Here is a 23,050-nt window from a genome sequence, read left to right as displayed (position 1 = left end):
CAAAAAAAAAAAACGCCATCACACATCAGTTATAAACGAACAGATACACCTTATTAATGTAAATGAATGACTTGTGCTTGTCCGACTTGAAATACAAGTTCGTTATAAATTTTTTATTTTTTTTGTTCCATTTTGAGTTATACTTGTACTGGTAAAGCGGTATTTTTTTGTCCTTGAGGATATTTTTCTCTCTCCTCTCGATTACGCTTAAGGTTACGATGGGGATTTCGTCGTACTTTTTGTTGCTCCTTGACTTGACGCCCAGGCATTCGAAGTTGTTGTTCTGCGGGGGGTAGAAGTGTGTGGGGAGTGGGCCATTTGCAGAATGACAAATGAGTAACGGTTTGGGCCCCCCATCTGAGCAACGCAAGTGGGAGTTCCTTGCGCGGGAAGCAAGCGTGTGTAAGAAGATACGTCTGAGAAGGCACCTATAAGCGTATGTGTGGGCGAACTGCTCTTGCGCGCCTACCAGCGTGTGCAGCCCGGAGACGTCCACATTGCAGCAGGAATCCACCTCGTAGTGGACGTAATCGGAGTAGTTCATCTGGTTGGACGAGAAGGCCTCCTCTTCGTCACTGCTGTAGAAGAAATTTTTCTGAAAATGGGGAGGAGTTTGTTTCCTCTTCATCTCCAGGGTGTTATTTATGCAGGACAAAAATATGCAGTCGTCTAATTTTTTTTTATGAACTGAACTGAATTTAATCAATAAGGCTTTAAAAAAATTTAACGGATCAAAAAGATATTGTACATTATAAAAACGTAATTCCCCTGTGATGTTCCAAAAGTACAGCTGCTCCTTCACATTTTCGTAGTATGTAACAAAACTGTCGATTGTTTTTATTTTTTTGTTAAAATTGGACATCCATTTTGTTGGGACTTCATTTCGAGAGAGGGAAATCATAATTAGCTTGGTCTCTTTGTCGATTTTTTTTTTATTTTTATTTAACTCCTGCTCAATTTTGATTACATCATTGTATATTAAATTTGTAACTCGTTTAAATTTCTCTGTTTCTTTTTCGCAACATGACTGGATGGTCGTTATGTTCCCTTTGGCCCACTCTGCCTTAATGCTGATGTTGTATTTGAATGTCCACTTTAGCTTCTTTATCAGTTCGTAGAATTCGTTCATTTTTTTTATGTTCTTTAGGAAGTCCATATTTTCCGCGTTGCGCCTGCCCAGCGCTTCCTCCTCCACGGGGCTCCAGCGGTACGTCTTCGCGAAGAACTTTGCGTCGTCCCATACGTCATCGTACGTGTCATCGTGCGCGTCGGCGTTTTTGTCATCGTTCCTTTCATCGTTCGTGTAAGTGATGGTTGGGTCGCCTCCCTGCTCAGTCGCATGGTCTACTTGAAGGGCATCATTTGTGTCTCCCCCGTTTGAGCCCTCACATGTGTTCTTCTCAATCCGCTCTGATGCACACCCAGTTGGTTTATCTCCTCGGGGGGACTTTCCACTTTGCTCATCATCTGTGTTGAGTAACGAGCTGGAGTAGTAGTCACTGTCCAGGTTGAAGAAGATATCACCGTCGTTGTTTTCCTTCTTGTATACTAAAACTTCCTCGCTGCAGATTTTTTCCAAATTTTTGAGCATATTTTCGTTGTACTGTTCGTGCTGCTTCTTGTCAGCTTCGATTTTCATTCCGTACGTTTTGCAGCTGTTGAAGAGGGGGTAGCTCTGAGGTAAGAGGGGGGTGCGAATACGATGTGGGTACATGTATATTGAACGGGCCGCCATGGTGCGGCAAATTTCGTCTCAGCCTCCTCTTCACTGCAACTGCACCATTACCTTCACCAAATTGACGTACTCCTTGATGGACCGGTTCATCACAAATTTGTAGTCGAAGTTTTCGTCGGCCGAGTAGACGAACTCGTTTTTCTCATTAAACGAGTACTCGTTGAAATATTCCTTCACGTAGCTTTTTATGATTTTCCGATCATTGGCGTTGACTTTGTTTCCGTACCCATTTAGGATGATCTCTCTGCAGGGAAGGGAGGCGGCGTAGGGTGCACCACATTTGGTGTGATTAAACAGTCGGTGGGGAGAGAAAAGACACGGCGATGTTTGCACATTGTGGAGTAAGCTCATTTTCGTAGCTGCTTCCATTTGGGGGTTACTTTACGAAGGCCCAGTTGATGTTCACTTCCTGGATGAGCACTTCCTCATGGGTGTGCTTCTCACTAAGGTGATTAGCGGTAGGTGCAGACGAATTTGATCCACCAGGTAACGCCGCATTAATTTGAACAAAATCGAAATAGGCGAGGAGACAGTCGAATGTATTTTCGAAATCCTTCACGTCGAAGTAGTAAGGTTCATCAAAACCGTAATTATGGTAAATGCATCTGGATGCTAAAATGCTATGGAAGAAGGAAAGGGAAAAGAGAAAGGAGTTTACAAAGTTATTTTTCAGTCTGCCTTTATACCTATGATGGACGTAGGAAAATAAATCTGTGAGGAAATTTTTTAAGTATTCATTTTTTTGTGAATATATTTTAATGGCTTTCTTCATAATCGAAATGGAAGTCTCTCCCTTTTCTGATGTTAAGTACATTTCAAAATTGGAATGAATTTTTTTGTTATTATAAATTTCGTAGAATTTTTCAATGTTGAAATTTATCAAGTGGAAATTTTCTAGTAACAATTTATTTCCATTTTGTAGGGAAGTTTCTATCACTATTTGGATCTCACTATTGAAGTTATTCCCCACGCTGATCGTTTTTGTGCCTCTATGTTTGAGCAGAACGGGATCATAATAGCTATTCGGCTCTGTAATGTACATGAACGTTTTCGCATCTATGTAGTTTAGATCCTTGGAGAGATTCAAATGGGTAGCGCTGTTCATATTTTCAGACAAGTCCAAATAATTGGAGAGCAGAAAGTGTATGTAATAGTAGAGTCTGTCCTTCCTCATGATGTACAGAAATAGGATCAGCTCTAAATTTTCTAACTTTTCTAGTTGTGATTTTGAAAGAAAGAACAGATTATCTTCCGGCCGTTTTTGCTTATACCAGTTGAGGTATTCCATGGAGTTATTCTTCATGTCTTGAATGAGCGCCTTAAAATTTGGGGATTCGTTGTGCAGGAATTGGAGCTGTCTTTTTTTCTTCTCATTTAGCCACTCTATCTTTAGAGAGAGCGAATCGGGTGTGTCCATGTGAGCAATTTTTTGAACTTGTAAAAACAGGGAGAAATACTTTTCCTTTTCCACTTTGATAGACCTACCAATGTGGTGCAGCTTTTTCTCTTCGAATATTAAGGAGGAGTAAAAGAGGAAGCTGAAGAAGAGGTGGTCCTTCTTATGTATCGTATTTAACAGGAACACAAAGCAGTTGTGCGTGAATTTTTTTATCAGCTGATTGAAGTTACAAATTAGCATCTTCTTGTTGATGTGTTTAATTAAGTTATTCAGAATATTTAACAAATAATTGAAGTTGAAGCTGTAGGTCCATTTCGCTCTGGACTGTTTCTGGAGCACTTTGTAAATGGTATGGAATCGGTACCCCAGGAGTTTTATATTTTCCGAGGAGTTTTTAATTTTGTTGATTTCCTGTTTGTACTCCTTGAGCATTTTCTTGATTTCCATTTTTTTCAAAACGTTGCTATTTATAACGTTCATCAGATTTTTGTTGTTATTCGCTTTGTGGTTAAATGTGCAGAGCTCGATGATCATTCCGTCGTCCAGAAACTTCAGCGTCTGCTTGGTTTCGTAAAAGTTTCTAATCTTCGTGTTAAAGTTGATGACCTTTTTTTCGTCTTCGTGCTTCAGTATGATGTTTACAATTTTGTTTACTATTAAGTTTTTGTCTATCTGGAAGTCGATGATGTTCACGTAGTCCTCCACGTCTTGGAAGTACCTGTCGCAGGAGTCGCTCACGAGGAAGAGCCTGAACTGGCTGTTGTACTCCAGCTTCTTCTTGCCTGCGTGGGGGTAGAAGCGATAAGGTAAAACTCTCATCAGCCGCTTCTCGTCAGCTGTTTTCTATCAGCCGCTTCTCATCAGCTGCTCCCTATCTGCCGCTTCTCATGAGCCGCTCCCTATCTGCCTACCTATGTTGATGTAGTACTTTCCGTTGGCCAAGTACACATTGCGCTCGATGACGGGCTCCAGGATGGCGTAGTTGGAGTTCAGCTTGATCTCCCTACGGTTGAGCCTAAACTTGAGGAAGTTTTTCTTGGCGAGGAGGTCCATCCGCACGCGCTTGAAGTTGTCCTCGTGCCGCTCCTCGCAGTTGAACCCCTCGTCATTCTTCCTATCATAGATGTACAAATTTTGGAAATTGAAAAAGGGAATGATCAAGCTCTTTCCATATATTATGCACATGTCCAAATGTTTGCTTAAATTTTCATCAAAATTGTGAATGACCAAGTTATTGCTGTAGCTTTTTTTTAGCCACTCGATTCCGATGTTCTGCTGGTCTAGCAGTAGAGGCCACCTGAAATGGTTCAGAGAGATTAGCGCATTTTGAATGTAAAAAATGTGTCTAGGGAAGTTGTCCGAAATGAAGAGCGAGACGATGCTGTCACATGAGTAGATGCTTTCTATTTTGATGTCCTCCCTTATGAGGATGTTATTCTTTTTTATAATTTGTTTCCACTTATTGAGCAAGTAGCATCTGTATGTGTAGTTAAAGGGAGAGGAGTAATTTAAGAAGAAGGAGAAGAGCAAAACTTCGGATACGATGTACTTATAATTATTTTCAATTTTTTCAATCGTGTAGATGTATTTTTTTTGTATTTTTTCTAAAAATTGTTTGACTTCAAAAATGGGCAGGTAGGATTTATTAATTATTTGTAATTTTTGATTTAAATTTTCCACAATTTCTGTTTGTATGTGTACGTCCCTTTTGTTGTTTATGATGGTGGACTTTATTTGGTGCATTTGTTCCATGAGCTTTTCGTTTTCATTTTCGTATTGCTCCTTTTTTAACTTATTATTTGAAATGGTTTCTTGCATTTCGCAGCTAGTTTTGTAGTACTCCTTATACTTTATTAGGAAGGTGATCCATTCGAAAAAGTGCTTAAACAAGTTGTCCGTTTGGAGGATTTTCTTCGTGCCGTAGACTATTTCGTCCCTCGCCATGTACTCCTTGATTCTTTTAATCTGCTTATCAGTAATATTTTCCTTCTTGAAGTTGAAAAAAAATTTCGAAAAGTTTTCCTTTGAGATAAAATTTTTAAAATAATTCCAATTGTCGTTATTATCATTTAGGAAGGAGTTCCTCACCAGAGTGTTTATCATAATCGCTATGCACATTTGTGTTAAATCTGGGGTCCCTATTTTTACTATATTTTTAATTTCACTACCTTCTACATTTTGAATTTTGAAGATGATATTGATGCATTCTTCTTCAATTTGTTTCTCCGATTCGTTTTTATTTTCCATCATTTCGTCGATATCGTTAGCGACTTTGTTGAGCACCTGTTTATTTGCATTAAACTGTTGTTCTGTGTCTAGTAGCATCTTCGAGTGTGTCTTAATGGAATTATTCAGATGCTCAATTTCTTCCTCTATTTTCTTTATGGACGAGTGAACGGACTGTATTTCTTCGTTCATGTTGTTGTAATTTTCGAAGATGCTTTCCACTTTTTTGAGTCCCATTTTGAACATATGCAGCTGCTTATTTTTGTAGTTTAATTTATTTTTTAATAAAATGTAAAACATGATTAGTGCGTCCGTAAAGTTGTATTTGTTAATTCGTATAAAATTCAAATTGGAGTTTTTTTTTTTTAAAAAACTTTTCAAATCGTAGTACACTTGTATGAACACGTCCACGACATTTTCCAGTTGCGTCTCTATCATGTTGTAGAAGCTGTGCTTGTTTACTTCTTCGTTGAAGTTGTTAATTTCGTGCATTGCTTTTTTGTTACCGTCCTTATTTTTTGCCGCTTCTTCGTTTCCTCCTTTTGGAAAAGAATCTTCATCTGCGTGTTTCGTTTCGTCCTCCGCGGTTTTATGGGCATCCTGCTCGTTTTCTTCCTTCTTCTGAGGTCCCTTTTCATTTTCCTGTCCATCTGTGTCTTTTCCGCTTTGATGAGATTCCTCTTTTCTTTGACCCTCTTTCGGTTGGTCCCCCTGTTCATCATCTCGTTGGACATCGTTCTTATCGTTGGCAATGACACCTCTTGCTGCGTCATTCGTGAGTTTTTCGCTTCCTCCCTCTTTCGTATCCTCCCCCGTTTCGCATTCGTTATTCTCCCTCATCGGTTTGTTTGGCATAGCGTTGTCCATTTGGCTCATTTCCTTTTTGCTACTCTTTTGGGAAACTTTCTTATGTGCTGGTTTGCCCTTCACATTATGTGTGTCCCTTTCTCCGTTCTTCTTAGCGTTAGCCTTGGGCACCCTTTTCAGCGGCACGTTTTCCTTTCTCATCGTTTTGGCACCTCCTATGGGTTGTCTTTCCTTCTTTTGACCGTTTTGTTTGGACGCACTAGCACTGATTGGGCCTTTCGGTGGAGACGCATTTTTGCCTGCTACTCCCTTTTTGATGGGCTTATCACCCTCTTTTCTCGCCTTAGTTTGAGGCCCCAACGAAAGTATTCCTCCCTTAACGCGCGACGCCGATGTGGGTTTTCCCTCATTGTTTTTCAAATTCGGTTTCTTTTCATTCGTTGCTCTACTATTTATCTTCTTCCCGCTTTGTTCCCCTTCCTTCTTTTTGACAACGCTTTTTTTTTCATTTCCACTTTGGTTGTTTTTTTTTCCTTTTTTTATCTTTTTCTTCTTCTCGGGTACTCCTTTGTCGATGTCATCCGTTTTGTTCATTTCGTCTTTTGGTTTCTCCTCCTCTTGGTTTGACTCCCCCTGTGGATTTCTTTCGCTTTTTTCGTCATTCGTCTTGGGGAGATCTCCTCCCGTTTCGTTATCCCCATTATGGCCATCACGAACTTGACCATCTTCATCATCTGCTTTGGCGTTTTCGCTTCCGCTCTCCTTTTCCGTTCCACGGTTAGCTTCTTTTTTCCCTCCCTTCTGAGCGTCTTCCGTGTTGTCCTCCTCACTGCCTGTCTGTTTTTCCCCCTCATTTGGAAGGGCATTCTCCTTTACAACTTCACTTCCTTTTTCATTTTCGCTCCCCTTGGGGTTATCGTTTTTATTTTTCTTTATATAATCCTCCGAGTTGATGAAGATTTGGTTGGCCTTATTTTTCCCCTTTGTCTTTTCCCTCTTCTGCATTGTGATGCCTTTGCCTTCCTTTTCGATGTCATCCTCCAGCGTATTTAGGATGGCCTTCTTTTTGAAGTTGTTCAGTATATTATCGATGAAGTGATTTTCCTGGTGGTTCTTTAGGAAGAGGTGGCAGTAGTGCGTGTACTCCTCCCTGGACCAGCTGTCCAGGTGCACAACATTTAAGTCGCTGTAGACATTTTTGTAATTTTGAAAGTTGCTCGAGTAAAGGTCGAACCGTTTCTCGTGAACTAGGCAAACGTAGGTATTCTTCTTCATCTGTATGGGGGGGTGAAGCACGAAAGGGGTGTCCACATGTTGTCGTGATGGTGGAGGGGAAAAAAAAAGAAGGCAACCGTGCACATATGCACATAAGGTGCAGTGGAAAGGTTCCCATTTGGCAAAACGGTTTTCTCTCCGCTAAATGGGAAGAGGGACAGAGCAGTTCACAAAATGGAGGGCATCTCTCAGCCCCTTTATCCCCATTTGATCCTTTTTTTTTTTTTTTTTCCATTACAATAGTTTGGATGTTCTCCCACTTGAGCTCATTCGATATCAAATTCGTTTTTGTGTACAAATGGAAAAGCTCCTTCTTGTCAAAGAGGGCAGATGGAAACTTCTTATAAATGAGGGAGTAAAAATAATCATCAAAATGGTAGGAATGATTTATGAGTATAAATAGGTGCCTCTTAAATCTTAATCTGTTGTAGTAGTTAATTTTGTCTTGGGGATTTTCCAAATTGCTAGACTTGTTAATCAGTACAGTGTTTATATTCAAAATAAACGCAATTGCGTTTAGCAATATGATGGCTCTCTTTTTGTTCATGCAAATGATCATCGAAGAATTTATATTTTTGCTTATATTTTTGTAGACTTGTAGAATATTTTTGAAGTAGAATTCCACGAACATTTTCGTGTTAATATACAGGTTGTTGTAGCTGCTTAGGCTCCTCACGAATTCGTCTTTCAGCGAGTCTGCGTCGACCTTTTCGTGCACCTGCGGGTGGGGGGAGGACGGACATGAACAGTGAAGGGGCGGGGAACTCCTAAGGAAGGAAAGGGTTCTAAAAAAGTGTTTTTCCGATTTTTTCCCATTTTTTCCAATTTTATCGCTTTTTCTCCCCTTTTCTACCTCCTTGCAAAAGTAATTCAAGTAGGTGAACGAGATTTCCCAGTGTAGATGCTGGAAGTGCTTCTCCGCCATGGCTGAAAAGGGGGGAAACGGAAAAGTGGTGTCTCTATTTCCATGAATGCTGATGAAGAAGCGGGGGAAGACGGAAGATTAACAATGAAAAGTTCCCCGATCATTTTCTCATTCGTTACTTCTCATCGTTTTGAGGATGTCCTTTCTGTTCTCCTTTTTGAGGATCCTATTTAGGATAACACGTTCGGCACTTTCGCTGCGAAGGGGAAAGTGAGCAATCCGTGTGCAGGGGGGGAACACGTGGTTTTGCATATTGGGCTGTGTTATACGTATCGGGTGAGCTGCATTTTCGGCGCGTCTATCTATCCATCTGTCTATCCATCTATCTATCCATCTATCTCTCCCCTTTTTTCTCCTTTTTATCTGTGCGTGCTCTCTACGTACCACCAATTTGCGACAACGTCCTGCTCATTTTGAAAATTCCACTTGGTGTAAAAGAAGTCTTCGTAGAGCAGAAAAATATTCTCCTTTGTGAACAGCAGGTGGTTTTCCTTTTTCTCCTCAAAATTGATGTCTTCGTGTATTTTGAAGAATACGTCCAGGCTGTAGTTTACTAGCTTGCTGTGTACGCCCTGGAAGGGGAGAAGCGGTGTGGAAGCGGTGTGCGTGTGGAATTGTTCAGGGGAGACAAGACAAATAAAGAGTACGCACATATGTACACACGCGCGCGAACATGTGCACCATTTTGATCTACCTGAAATGCACCCTTCAGAGTGTGATTCACGAGCGCGCTAAAATAACCCACTAGGCCCTTTCTGCCGCTGTTTAAAAAAATCGAGGCGTAGGAATAGGAAACAGATTCGTAGTAGCTATTCCCTTTCATGTGCTCGAAGTTTAGGGATATCATGCTCTTCACATTTTGGACGCTAAGGGCTTTGTTCTCGAAGTAGCACAAGTTCCTTTGCAAATTGTGCAGGAATTCGATGGACGGGTTGTTTCCTTTTTCCTGAAAATGGGAGAATAGTCAGCGCAGGTGGTTAGCTTCGAACTGGGCAAGAAGTAGATTCGAAACGGGTGAGAGGAAATGAGTGTATTGGCCTAAACCGCCGCACCACCTCCCTTCCAATCCTCAACTTACGTAACTTATGTGGATGTCGTCTATGCAGATGTAAAGGACCGAGTGGTGGAAATACTTTTTGACGTTTTTTTTTGTCATCTTCTCGTAGAGCACTTTAAAATTTAACACATTTGTGTGCTTCAAAACGTCGATCATGAGATGGTCAATTTTGGAGTGACTGTTCACGATTTCTTTTAGTATGGCCGATTTGCAGTTTTCTGAGGGGGCACAAAAATTGGGGTATCATGAGGGTAACCCCACAGGTTTTAATTGTAAGGAAAGAACGTTGGAGAGGAGGGCTCACAGTGGGATGTCTGCCTATGCTGATGTACCGCCCACGTGGGGACGTGCCATTCGTTACTTTTGCCCCTTTTTCAACAGTCAAAAGTGGAGCAGATTTACAAACTGTGGGTTATTCTACATGCACATTCAACACACGTCCACTTGGTAAGTGCGCATAAATGCTCGTGAATGCTCGCATAGGATTCGCATTACTTCTGCTTCCGATCAGGCAAATGTTGGACTGCCCTTTGTAGAGCAAGCTAATCGAGTTGAGCCTCTTCTGCATTTCTTCGTCGTAAAATATTAAGAATTTTTCGTCCAGATGATTTTTCGGAGAGGACTGCACAGGAGGTGAAGCGAAAAAGAAAGGGTTGTGTGACATCCATTTGGAGAGTGGCCTCACTTTATGTTTAGCGTCCCTCTCCCATACGCATGTGCACGCAGAGCATCACGCTGGGGTTACCATAAAAAAGTCGCTGATGGGAATCCACGCGTCCTTCTGTATGTGGTAGAAGGAGCTCCCCAAATTGCCGCCAATGTTGACGTTATTGGACGAAGCCAACTGTTTTAAGAAGATAAAAAAGTTAGATTTCTCCTGATCATTTAAAAAATTGTTAAACAAAAAGACGAGACAACTTAGTAGAATAAAAAGAGCCTTCTCTTTAATGATTGAAATTTTAGAGATTTCTTTTTTGCTATGTAGTTCCACTTTTTTATTATTTTCCGCTTCAGCCTGTAATATACACACATTCTCTATGTAATTTTTGTTTATATTATCCAAGTCGTATTCCTCGTTCGTGGCGTATTGCTCATAGTTTTGCTCAGTTAGTTCGGTCACCTGGGAGTGTATACCCTCCTGCGGTTCTACCATTTGTGGTGGGGTAGACAAATCGTTATGCGCACTTCCTATGTTGGCGTCCTCGGTGGGTAGCAGCTGGTTCAGTTCCCGTTCTCTTAAAAAAATTAATATGTTGCTTTTAAAAATGTCGATGAAATTATTTATGACTATTTTTTCTTCCACACTGGTATGGAAGAGACAAGTGCGCGATACGGGGGCATCACCCAGGGTCATGTTTTTTACGTCTTCTTCTTTTGTGTAAAAATTATGTATGTTAAAATTATTTCCTTTTTTCCTTTCTATGTAATGAAAAATGGGAAGAAAGAAATTCCTATAAAATGACTTTAACTCATTGTACAATTCGAGAAGAATTTTTTTTTTTTCTTCATAATTGCTTATATAGGTTAAGGACGTTTTATCATTCTCTGCGTTCTTTTCGAAGAAGAAGTTTGTGTTAAGAATGTCGTCTATCAGTTTGGAGCTTTTGTTTTTAAAATAGTTGTAAATGTTGGTGTTGTCCTTGACGGCAATTTTGTTCATTTTGTTCAGCAGGTACGGGTCCATGGCGGATATGTCTTTGCACTTCAGGGGGGATGGGGTAAAGAGGACGTATAGGGGAAAGCACGTACGGGTGAACACTCCAAGGAGCGATTCGCATGACAATAGGGGGGAGGGGAAAATAAAAATGCCTTTTGGTGTATGTCTAACTTTTTACATGCCTACTAATTATGAATTGTGTGTAATTAACTGATTGAGGCGTTGCTCGTTTTTAATTATCTGTGTGAGTGAGTAGCTACGGTTTGGCGCTGGGAGTTGCCTCTTTTCCGCCACACGCGCGTTTCTGCCTTTCCCTTGGGGGAATTTGCCTATCGTTGTAAGATACACCTGTGGAGCTGCGTTACTAGCTACGCTGTGCCATCATTTCTTTTGCAACATTATTTTGCAACTTTATTTTTTCGCTCCTTTGCTGCTCTATCCGGTCGCGCTTCTCTTTACCTCGATTATTATCTTCACTCCGTTTTCGGCGTCCTCCCCGTCCACCTTCCCCCTTTTAGGGTAAACCAAGTTATCCAAGGACAGCACATTGTAAATGATGGGGCTCAAAAAATTGAGCTTCATGATGAGTGTGTATTTTTCGTGCTTTTCCAGTTTCTTCTTTATAACTTGGCGTAGAAAGGCTTCGTTGAAATGGTTCTGGGAGTCTGTGAATTGGCATTTTGCGAAGAGGGAAAAGTGCACAGTGTGTGAGTAAGGATGTGGGCATATCTATACGTAAGAGAAGTGTCCACCCTGCGGAACACACTGATTAGTAAAATGGGAAACTCTTTTTATGTATCTCTCCCTTTCGCTTTCTCTCATTTTTACCGTATAGAGAGTCCAAATATATGAAGCCATATTTATCACCGCACAATTTGCTGTAAATTTTTAGCAGCGTCGACTTTCCCGTGTGGGGTCTTCCGAACAGTAAAGATAGGGACTGGTTTTGCAGCTTCTCTTTCAGCACGTACACGTCCTTTTCGTACTTGTGGAACAGGTCTTCTTTGAGGTAAATACATTCCTGCTTGAGCAGCTGCGGGGGGGGGGGGGTACTTATGTGTTATTACTATTAGGGGGGGCACATCGGCATGTAGGTGAACCTATCCCCTGTTAAATATCAAAATCTTTATGTGGTGAAGTCTCCATTTTTTATTACCTCCTTGAGCCTGTCCCTCCCATCTTGCAAATCATACTTCACATTCAGGTCGACGTCTAGAAATTTGTTTATCAAATTGTGCAGCTCATTCTGCTTGATATCTTTTAACTTGTCGTAGTAGTAGATAAAAATATATTTCGCTAGCAACTCGTCTGTGTTGCTCTCTTCATTTTCCTTCTTGCACAAGCGTATAATGTTGATGATGTCATTTAGCACGTTATTTTTAGAACTGAAGAAAATAAAATTCAAGTACTCCACAAAATTGCAGATTTTTAGGCACAGGTTTTTCACGTTTTGGAAATTGTTGACGTAGAGGAGTATCTCCACGAGTTCGGTCTGTTGGCAGTTGTTTAGGGTAGTTTCTCTGCACAGGCTCCTTAAATTGATGGGGACGTCTCTGCACCTGTTTTGGGAGAAGCGGGGAATATGCAAGTAGGGAGGAAAGCTAATACGTATGTAGTAGGTGCGTAGTAGGTGTGTAGGTCAATTTACGAAGCATCTACCCGCACGACTTTGACGTGAAAAATATGACGGAGCTGCTATTAAACACCACGTCTTTGCTGAAGAGGTAAATGTTCTTCTCCTTCTTTTTCAGGCCTTTCAATTTGGAGGGAAAAAAAGGCCATGTGAAACTACGGCACATAGGTGTGTGTAAAACTATGCAAATGTGAAATAAACAAGCCGACATTCTAGCCCCTCTATTTTTGCTTATTCATATAGGCAGAACAATTGTGCTTTACATGTTTGGATAGATCTGAATGCATTTGTGAGGACGGACAACAGCTCCACTTTCATTTCGTCCACATTTTGGAAAACCAAAGCGTAGCCTAAAAAGAAAGGGTCAAAGGGGAAGGGGTTCATTTGGTGGGTGCGCGGAATGGCAAGTGGAATGTGTGTCTACGGGGGGGATATCCCTACGGTTAACCGCGCAATCACGCATATATATAAGTGTAAAAATATGCTTGCTCATTTGTTTGTCATTTTGCTGGGTACCCATCTGAATAGAGCCCAGTATATAATTTCTTATGTTGTGCGTTTTCCCATCCAGGAAGTACGTCCTTTGTCCTGCGTGAAAATGAGGATTAAGTGAATCGAGGAGCACTCCGCGTAGTAATACCTGTACATATGCGTGCGTAGACGTGAGACGAGTGGGAGAGAGGCAGCTATGTGTGTGGCTTCCTCCCTCATGCTTACCTAGCGTAGATGTGATGTACCGGATTGTGGACGCTTTGTTCTTCCCGCACAGGATGTTGTAGTAGCTCTTATGCATATTGGAGCAGATCGAAAAGACGTACTTATTATTTGGAAGCATGTTTATGAATAGGCTGTTATTTTCTAATATATCATAGTTGTATCTTAGAGGTGGGGTGGTGAAATGAAAAGAAAGTGGTTATGATTGCAAGCGGGGTAGCATTATTGGGGGGAGTGGAGATCCCTCATTGGGAGAGCTCATCAGGAGAGCACATCAGAGGGATGCCTTAAAAAACCGCAGATCTGGAGCCCCTCCCTTGATCTCCCCCCATTTGCCTATCTCATTACTTAAAAGTGTAGTTCCCATATTTCACTGCGATCTGTTCCTTGTTCTTGTCGACGCTGTATCTAAATTGGTAGTACAGGAAAAAGTTGTTTTCATCGAATAAATTTTCTTGGATGATTTTTTTTAACGTGTTGATAAATTCCAAGTATATAATTAAGGCTTGTTCTATTTTCTGCGTGTTTTTTCCTTTTTCTTTTTTTATTTCCTCTGCAATGTCGTTGCACTGGGGGGTGAAGAGGAAGCAGGTTTTTAGATTTATTCACAATGGGGTAGTGGAGAGCGCTTATTCTCAAATGTTACACGCGCACTACTGTCGTATGCGCTTCTTTGCCCATCTACTGGCGTACCAAATCTTTGTGCCTGTCAAGAACCCCCTGGGTGTATTCCACACTTTTCTGCTGGAGTACGTTTCTCATTTCTTCGCTTAGAATGATTTTTATCACCGTGATGGAAACAACGGACACGTTGTTCATGATTATGGGGATTATCCTGAAAGGAAGGGGGGGGCAAAGATCGATGCGGTTATCTCCCATTTTGTGGAATGAGGCAGCATCATTAAGGAGACATTAACAAATTTGAAGAACAAAATATGAGGGATAAACATCTTCGTAACACTTGTAACAAATGTGCAACATGTGATATGCAAAAAAGGGCAATTTTCAAAAGGAGGGGAGGAGCCGATGGGGCACAGAAAAGGAGTAAATACATGGTTGGGCAATTAGCAAATGGAGTAGTGCTCTCTTGCGATGGGTGGCAAACTGATGACAATTTTCCAGTTTACGTCAAATGGCAAAATTACACCCACGCGCAGTGACGTAGTACAGCATGTGTGCATACTTGGTAGTGTTGTAGTAGCTTTTCAAACTCGCGACGATGTTTTCCTTCAGGGTGCTTTTGATTTTCTCTTTCAAGATGACGTACGTGTCTATGCCTATTATCTTCACCCCATTTTTTAAGTTGAGCGTGTTATTCTTGGTAGTAACGACTTCGATGATCTGCGCAGCGGTAAAAAAAAAAGTAAACAGATAAGCAAGAAAGCAAGCAAGCAAACAAATAAATAGCCAAGTGGGTAGGCGCCTATGTCCATGCATATGCACATGGGGACACATTTGCATAGCGAGGGATGTGCCACGATGGCCCTTTCAGCGAGTGTACCGTTTTGTCTATGTCGTTAAAGGACAAAAGTTCTTCGTAAATTACGAAGCAGTATTTTTTCAAATTCTCCGTCTCGGTGTTGGCTGCGGGGGTTGGTTTTGAGCGGGTCAAGTGTTGGGAGTGCATCCGCATAGGAATAGTTGTAGGTGCGTAGGCACACAATCTTCAGCGCACGCGTTGGCGCACTTCTATCCGCGCCTCTTTCGCCCTACACAGCAGGCAGAACAACTCCTCGTCGGTCAGGAAAAAAAAATCCGGAAAGGAAAATTTCTTGTCTTGCAACAAGCTGATTGTCTCGTTCGTCAAAAACAACACACGCTCGTAGTAATTTTTCAAAAAATAAAAAAACTGAGTGTTGCAAACGTGGAAGAGGTTCAGATTTTTCTTCGCGTTTTTCATTATCTCCACGTACGTTTTATTTATTTTGTTGAAATTTTTCATTTCGTTACTGAAGTGGTTGAAATTTTCATTGTTGTAAAATTTTTCCAGTCTAGCCCATTTGTCTTGGGTCTACAGGGGTGTCACGCGGGCACACACGTGGGGGATGAGCGGACATGATAATGTGGAATATGCATACGTAGACATATTCGAGTGTGAAGACAAAACATGATACGGCACGCCTTTTTAGAGGAGCCATTCTTTCAAAGGAGTGTCCAATACGCACCAGCATCCATAAGGACAGCAGCTCGTGAATGAAAAGCAGCTTGTTCTGCAAATGAGTTATTTTGGGTATTAAATCCTGCGCGAAATTTAAGTTCCTCATTTGGTGCAAATCGCTAAATGTCTTTTTGATATTCTTAAATATGTTTTTGTTTTCGTCCAGTATGAAGTGGTCGCTACATTTTATAATTTTTAGAGTTTCCTGTTTCCAGTTATTTTCAATTTTGTTCAGGTGTTTCTCCAGCTTCTCCACTTCCTGCAAGGTGGCGCGAGGAGTAAAGGTGAAAATGTGTGGGAGTGAGCGAGGGGTGTCCTACCGTGTGTGCATGTGAATATTCGCCAAACATGGTTTGTGGGATGCCGCGGGTATCCCTCACAATGGCGCCCTCGCAGCTGGGCCTACACACGCGCACACCCTTTTTTTTTTGCACGCACCTTAATTTTGTATATAATATACTTGATGTCGTTAAAGTAGAGGTATATCTTCAGCTCGTACATATCGTACAGCGTGATGGACTTGATGTTAATATTTTTGTCGTTTATGATGATGGTGTTTTCAAAGGTGACTGGGTCCTTTATGTTGTTTCTCTTCAAGTGGAGGTCTATTATTTCTTGCCAGTTGGTCAGTTTCATGTTTGTGTTTTGTAGGAGGTACACGATTATCAGCGTTGTGTTCATTTTGTTTAGTTCTTCATTTATTTTTTTGAATGGCTAAAGGGAGGGGAAGTAGGAGTGTACGTCATTGTGGGGAGAAGAAAGAGTAGAGGAGACGTTGGACGTGATAAGGAGAGAGGAGTGGCCTGGTGAGACAGCCACAATAAGGTGATGGATGACTGTACCAAAATGTTCTTCGCTTCGGGTTGATCCTTTTGCAGCTCCGTCAACTCGCTTTTCACCTCCTTTAAGGATTTATTTATCTCCTGAAAAATTGACAAGATAGGTTTGCACACGGATGGTTATGCAAATGTGGGATTAGGGGTGGACTCCCTCTTCCCCCTACTTTGTGTAGCTCCTCATTTTACGCACCTTAATATTTAACTTGTAGTATATCACGTCGAGGAAGTCATTTATCCTAGTGGTGTACGAATTGTAGATGGAGTAGATGGAGTTGTAAATTTTTATGGTGTTCTTCAAAAGGTAGAAGTTTTCGAATTGGAAAATTTTCATGTTGCACAAAATTTGGGCCTTAATTATTTCCTCCTTTTCAATTTCCATCGTTTTGAAGTCGTTGATGTATTTTTTTAGGCTCTCCATTCCTGGGTGGCGAGAGGGGGGAACGCTCATATGGGTGTGCAGATGGGCACTTCTAAGGGCATTTCGTTATAGCAGACGCGATGGAGGGGGACTTTTACAAAATGGAGTAACCCTCCCCTATGAGGCCTCCAGGTTACCTTCGCTTAAGTCGATATTTTCCGAGGACGGTCCGAACATGTGAAACTTTTTCAAAATACTTTTCACCTTTTCTTCGAAGACGGTTATCTAAATTGTGGGGGTGGGGAAGAGGATGTATATGCGGCAAAAGTTCACACACATGAGGGAGAGAAGCATGTATGCGTATGGGTAGCCTTTTTGGACATCTTGCCAAAGTATATGATGCTCCCCCGATTTACCTTATTCTTGGTGTTTTTGTAAAACTCCTGCTTTATGGTAAACATCAGGTTGTCGTTGAAGAAAGCGGAGTTGAGCATACTCAGGTACTGGGGGTAGAGCAGAAGCAACTTTTCCTTTTGTTCCTCCTTTGTTGTGTTGTCCCCGTAGATGGTAAGCATGTTGTAAATTTCCTCCGTCTTCTGAATGTTCATTTCGATGTTTATATTTTCAGCCTTAATGGTGTTTATCGTTTTTATGATATTCTCGTACCTGTCCATGGAGCTGGTGCACGTCTCCAGTATGCCACTGAGGGTTGGGGTGCAAAAGGGCGTCATAAAAAAAGGTGTACATGTGGGGGGGTTGGCTAACACTACCAGGGGGAGGCTTCATCGTGCGTCGCCTTTTGGATCACCCCCGTGGTGGGAAGATGCAGGGGTGCGCCACCCACACATCCACACACGCATCCACACACACTTCTAAACCCACAGGGGGGCGCTCAATCAGTACCTATATTTGGTAATTTCGCTGAGCGTGGAGCACTTAAGCGTGGTGAATATAAAATGGAGGTTGTTAAAGAAGAACTTCTTGGAGTCGAGCAGCTTGTTCTTTATCGAGTTCAGGACGAACGAAACGTTGAGCGAGATGAACTGAATGGTCTTCTTGTCGTTTTCCCTGTCAATTTTGTTCTGAATGTTGCTAATATTTTTTAGGATATTATCATAGTAAATCAGGGGGTACGAAATATTTTGGTGAATATTAAAGCTGCCTTGTGTCCTAACAATGGAGTTAATAATATTGTCGTAGTTCATAAAGCTGTATATGTATTTGTTGGCCTTTTGGAAAACGTTTTGTATTAGCTGATGTATGTGTATGATCCGGTCGATGATGATTTTATTTTTGCTGACGCTTTGGTAGAAGGAGAATTTCATTTTGAGGAAATCGAAGTCTTCTTTGAGCGATATGGGCACTTCGATGCAGGAGTAGTCCAGCCATCGGATAAACTCGGAAGAGGTTAGAAGCAAATTGGTTAACAACTTAGAGATCAATTTGAAGATATTTTGTATGGAGTTGTTCAGAAACACATCCGAGTAAATGTCCTCCTTGATGTAGAGACAAGGCTTGTAATTCTCTAGGAACTTTTTCTGGAAATCATTTTCAATTAGGGTTTCATAATTGCATAACCCTTTAATGATAATAAGACTTAGGCACTTGTAAATTTTGCACTGATATAGGTAGTACAGCTCGTCCATGATTTCACATCTTCCCTTTTTGGTTTTCTCAACTATCTGTTCTATTTTAATTAAAATTTGTGATATTTCTTTGTACTTTTGTAAAATTTTGTTGACTTGGTTTATTCTATATTCTTCAAAATAATTGAAGAAGGGTTGGATGTGCAAGGGCTTCATGTTTCCCCACTCTATGTACCTAACGAGGTTCACATTCTGCATGTTGTAAATAATTTTGTCTATGCTGTTGAGGGAGTAGGAGAGAGACACGTGCACATTTTCAATTACACTTTTGCAGTTTTTTAAATCGTTTATGTAGTGGTCTATATTTAAGTTTAGCCAGTTGATGTTGTTCGATATGTATATGAGTTTCTGTTCGAAGCATTGGAAAAATTTGATGAGTACCTTCTGCTGAATGATGGAAGTGGTGGAAGTAAAATTTTTGAAGAAAAAAATAATTTCGTTCAGCTCGTACAAATACCTGTACAGCTTTTTCTTCAAGTTGTACATGTTCAGAATTTCGATGGGGGTGTTAAAATCGTACATGGATTCAATGTAGGCGTATTCGTATAAGGTCTTAAAAAAGGTGCTATCAAAATTGATGACGTAGAAAAAGTTGAGCTGCTTGTTTATGGTAATTAAGTTGGAGGAGAGAAACTTGTTCATTTGGGAGAGGGAGTTGTTCTTCCATATGACGTACGTCTCGATGATGTAGGAAAACATTTTTTTGCAAAAGGTGACGTACAGCTTAACAATAATTTTGTACTCATTAGAGGTGGTGATATAGCTATTATTTTTGAATATTAAAATTGGCTTCTTTATCTTTTTGTAGATGTTTAAACAGAACAGGAACTTTTTGTATATGTCCAGATCTTTGTTTGCGCACATGTTATTAAACAGGTCGATGTACAGGTAGAGTTCCTTTTTGTAGAGAAATAAAATGTCGTACAGCTTCTTAATGAGGAGTCTATCGATTTTGTAGCTCTTCTTCAAGTTTTGAAATTTCTCCACTAAGAGGTACGTCGATTTGGTGTTCCTCAAGTTGGAAAATTGGATGTAAATAATTTTGATGCATTTTTTTTCTATCTTCAGACATTGCTCATTTAGCTTTTTCATCAGCTGCATAATGGACTCGTCATCGTACAGGTAGATATTCTTAAGCACATCGTTGAACGGTTCGTACAGCTTGTTGATTTCTAGGATGATGCTGTTCATAATTTGTTTGTTATTCACCAACTTTTTCAATTTTAGGAGACACAAATCGGTGAAGTAAATAATTTCCGAGTACACGGTGTATAGCGTGGCCAAGACATGTTGCAAATGCCGTATATTTTTGAAGATAACATTTTTGTCAAAGTACCAATTTTTTCTTATATCAATCGTTTCGATGTCTAATTTGACGTAAATGAATTCCTTTTCGTAGAATTTTAAAATGTCTATACATTTGGAAATGACCTTTTTTATTCTCTTTGGCTTGTTCATTTTTTTCACCTTGATGGCTAGGAAAAGGATGAACTCGAAGATAATGTCGGAGAGTCTAACAAAGAAGGCAATTATAATTTCGTCTTTTCGGAAATATTTTGAACTTAGCCAAATATTTTTTAACTTTCGAATGACCAGTTTTATGCCATTTTTCATTTGATTGATGTGACTACATTTTAACGTTTCGAAGGAGTTTTCCAAAATTTTGCTAAATTTGATCATTTCGAACGATTCCATGTGCATATTTTCCACCTCCTTGATTAGCAATTTTATTTCGTTGCACAATTCTCCGTTGTAGTTTTTCCCCTTAATATTTTCTATAATTTGTTCGAACTTTTTGCTGTTGATTTTTTCAATTAAGCTGTAGATTCGGTGGTACCTTTCCTTCCAATACTCCACTGCCGTCTTGTCGTTTTTCCTCTTCGAATCGTTTTTCTTTTCTTTGATGATAAAATCTTTTAGGATGTTGGAAATGTTCCTCAAGTAGTTGTTAATGTTAATCGTGTCATCCTTAAGTTTGATCATGTCTGCATTGATTTCGTTGTACGAGATTTGTTCCACTTTCAAAATTTGTTTGTAATAGCTTAGAAGGTAGTAGAAGGAGTTGAGCAGGTTTTTATTTTTGAGGAAATTCTCCTCTTTCTTTGTCCCACCAGGGTGGATTCCATTCCCCCGTATACTATCCTGAGTTGGAGGGTAACTCCGGTTGGCACCTTTCCTTTTTGTAACCCCATCGGCAACTTTGTCCTCTGTCCCAAATTCGTTCAGCTGCTCTGTGTGTTTCCCTCTCTCCATTATATTCAAATATTTATTTTCGTTCAATTCGTTTGTGTCATCCAGTTGGTTGGTCAGCAGTTCCGTTTTTTTAAGGTGCTGTAGTTTGCTTAGTACCTGGTCAATTTTTACGCTTTGGTCTGTCTCCTTCCCGATGTACTCGAACACGTCGTTTTTTTTTAGCAAACATTGAAAGAAGGGGATAAAAAAGATTTTAAAGTAGGCCTTCAAATTGTTAATATAATTGTGGTGTAAATTTCCGAATGTGTAATTGGCGTTGAAATACTCGTCCAGGTTTTCGTGCCCTTGATCATTTGCGGCACTGTTAATTTTTAAGAAATACACTATCTGCTTGGTTGCCTGATTCTTCCTTTTCTGTTTTGCCTCTGCTGTATTGGGGAGGAAGTTGGATGCTTCTGTTACTGCTGCCTCTTCTTCCACGTCGTCCGCTTCTATATGGCCCAAACTCATTTTTAAGGTGTAACGTATCTTCGTTTTTTTCTCTTTCTCATTTTGCTTTTCTTCGGTGGGAGATTCCCCCTTCGGTGACGCCTCCTCCTCCTTATTCGCTCCATCTGTGGAATTATCAATAGGCTTGTTGTCACTTTGGGTCTGTTCCTCCCCTTTGCTTGTCTCTAGATTTGTCTCCACTTTATCATTTATCGGTTCCTCTGATGGGTTTGGAATTTCCGATTCGTGTTCCCCTTTTGTGCCATTTGCCTCCCTTTTTGGCTCCTTCTCCCCATCAATATTCGCTATTTGAGTGCTTCCCCGGTTAGTATCGTTTCTTTTTTCTTCCCGCTGAACGTTTCCCCCTTCTTCGCTTTTGTCTTTCACTGCATTGTCAGTTTCTTCAACATGGCTGTGATTGGTTATTTTCTCTTTTGCTTCTTCTGATTCTTCTGCTTTGTCTTTTCCCCCGTGCGGTGTATCTCCACTAGGGTTTTCTGTGTCGTGTTCTTTGTCATTCTGGAGGGGGGGTGTCACATCGTCCGGTGCGTTCGGTTCTCCCCTTTCGTCCGCTTCTTCCTCTTAAAAAGTGTACGGATAAGGAAAGGGAAAACTTATTAACTAACGCCCGTTTGGGGAAAACAAAAAGTGGGCGAACTTCTTCCCCTTTTCTAGCTGCTTACCGTAAGTGTACCTATGTACCACGAAAAACAAAGTGCTCTTCACAGGTGCCGATAGAAAGAAGTAATTTAAATCGTCTTTATTCTTTCCCTAATAGGTCGAGAAGGGTTAGCAATGGGGGTGTTTCTCCCATCCGCATGGTTGCGAAGTGGTGCAAAAAAATGGGAACAAAAATTAACAAGCGTTGTGTTAAGCTAAGCTAACTTCCTGTATGAGGCAGTTAAAGTCGTCGCTCCGAATCCTCAACAACGAAGTGATCTTTTGCTTTATGTAGCATTCCAGTTCATCATTCATGTTTTGGGTCCTGAAACTGTTGAGCGTATGTCTTTGAGCAGGACGAACAAGTGAACCGAGGCGCGCGCAGGCGTATGCACAGAATGCATGTGTCGATGTCTAGATTTTGAGAATGAAAAAGTGTGCTTGTGTTTGCCTTTACGTTTTCGTTTACGTTTATGTGTGTAGGTGCAGATTGAATTCTTTTTTTTGATATTGCGAAAAGTGCGAAATTTTTTTAGACGCGAAATGGGTCCTATAAAGTAGGTTCTCTCCCACTGTGAATCGAGCGCTTTTCGCGTTTACGTTTTTACGTAAGTTATGCAGATGGGAAGCGGCCTTGATGGGAAGCTCCACCTTGGGAAAGCTAGCTTCCTTTCTGTCTCGATGGAGGCCCTCTATGCAAAAATGTACACAAAAAAATACTTGTAGTTATTAAAATGTGGAAAAAAAAAAACATACACTGTGTGCAGTGCGCTTTGTCTAGCGATTTTCCCCCCCTATAATTACTACGAGAGATTTTAAAAATTTATACATTTTTCACGAGACCTGGGATTGTAGAAATGTTTGCTATGAGCATTAATTTGTGAAGCCATATGATAGTACTAACATTTTTTTTCGATTTACGTACCGTTTTATGTGCCTCCTACCTTTTTTTACACGTTTCGCTTGAGGATTTCCCCTAACAGTGGGAAGCACACCAAGGGGGTCACCAAAATGTGCTAGCCATTTATTGGATGCACAGTTAGAGGTAGAAGAAGTGGAAACCTTTTTAAGATTTAAAAATGAAAAGGCAGACACGGTTTAGCAAACAGCACAAAGATTTGCATTCCCCAAGTGTGAGTCATATTTCTTTGCCCTTTTATTACACTGTTGAAAAATTCAAGGTTCATTTTGCCGTAAAATGGAGGAACGTTTTGCGGTCTTCTTGTAGGAACTTCCTCTTTCGATGTGCATGATTAGAAAAGCGTTGCACACATTAAAG

The 23,050-nt window shown here is 40.7% G+C and overlaps 2 protein-coding genes across 2 annotated transcripts, besides 33 other annotated features; both read right to left on the bottom strand.

The window, feature by feature from the left end:
- Positions 1–25: 25 nt before the first annotated feature.
- Positions 26–11,084, bottom strand: PVX_084160 (dynein heavy chain, putative; the record flags this gene model as incomplete). The annotated part of the gene is made up of 12 exons (XM_001616449.1): positions 26–1,675; positions 1,787–1,979; positions 2,116–3,916; positions 4,046–7,442; positions 7,681–8,160; positions 8,296–8,369; positions 8,487–8,563; positions 8,752–8,939; positions 9,062–9,313; positions 9,446–9,642; positions 9,920–10,046; positions 10,170–11,084. The coding sequence occupies 12 exons, from the start codon at positions 11,082–11,084 to the stop codon at positions 26–28; spliced, it is 9,351 nt and encodes a 3,116-aa protein (XP_001616499.1).
- Positions 1,004–1,183: a microsatellite.
- Positions 1,330–1,373: a microsatellite.
- Positions 1,419–1,441: a microsatellite.
- Positions 2,239–2,263: a microsatellite.
- Positions 2,258–2,291: a microsatellite.
- Positions 2,906–2,932: a microsatellite.
- Positions 3,377–3,403: a microsatellite.
- Positions 3,633–3,681: a microsatellite.
- Positions 4,484–4,510: a microsatellite.
- Positions 4,875–4,898: a microsatellite.
- Positions 5,424–5,460: a microsatellite.
- Positions 5,935–6,052: a microsatellite.
- Positions 7,392–7,430: a microsatellite.
- Positions 7,584–7,625: a microsatellite.
- Positions 7,831–7,862: a microsatellite.
- Positions 7,944–7,967: a microsatellite.
- Positions 8,184–8,242: a microsatellite.
- Positions 8,769–8,811: a microsatellite.
- Positions 8,854–8,903: a microsatellite.
- Positions 9,631–9,650: a microsatellite.
- Positions 9,651–9,732: a microsatellite.
- Positions 10,840–10,907: a microsatellite.
- A 5-nt stretch (positions 11,085–11,089) lies between the features above and the next one.
- Positions 11,090–11,130: a microsatellite.
- Positions 11,131–11,516: 386 nt separating this feature from the next.
- Positions 11,517–22,256, bottom strand: PVX_084145 (hypothetical protein; the record flags this gene model as incomplete). Its single annotated transcript, XM_001616448.1, has 17 exons — positions 21,997–22,256; positions 21,795–21,882; positions 17,687–21,692; positions 17,200–17,485; positions 16,981–17,068; positions 16,616–16,845; positions 16,025–16,300; positions 15,594–15,845; positions 15,142–15,439; positions 14,930–15,012; positions 14,612–14,769; positions 14,122–14,263; positions 13,777–13,997; positions 13,533–13,592; positions 12,238–12,640; positions 11,910–12,114; positions 11,517–11,746 (listed from the first exon to the last, which is right to left on the bottom strand). Exons 1-17 carry the CDS (start codon positions 22,084–22,086, stop codon positions 11,517–11,519), a joined length of 7,116 nt encoding a protein of 2,371 aa, XP_001616498.1. The 5' UTR covers positions 22,087–22,256.
- Positions 12,565–12,596: a microsatellite.
- Positions 12,634–12,679: a microsatellite.
- Positions 14,510–14,530: a microsatellite.
- Positions 14,894–14,931: a microsatellite.
- Positions 15,014–15,033: a microsatellite.
- Positions 15,104–15,159: a microsatellite.
- Positions 17,105–17,128: a microsatellite.
- Positions 21,631–21,650: a microsatellite.
- Positions 21,878–21,902: a microsatellite.
- Positions 22,257–22,305: 49 nt separating the features above from the next.
- Positions 22,306–22,328: a microsatellite.
- Between the last annotated feature and the right edge of the window lie 722 nt (positions 22,329–23,050).

The sequence above is a fragment of the Plasmodium vivax genome, chromosome 13 (assembly GCF_000002415.2).
Source record: "Plasmodium vivax chromosome 13, whole genome shotgun sequence".
NCBI lineage: Eukaryota > Apicomplexa > Aconoidasida > Haemosporida > Plasmodiidae > Plasmodium > Plasmodium vivax.
This window is presented reverse-complemented; position numbering and strand designations above follow the sequence as displayed.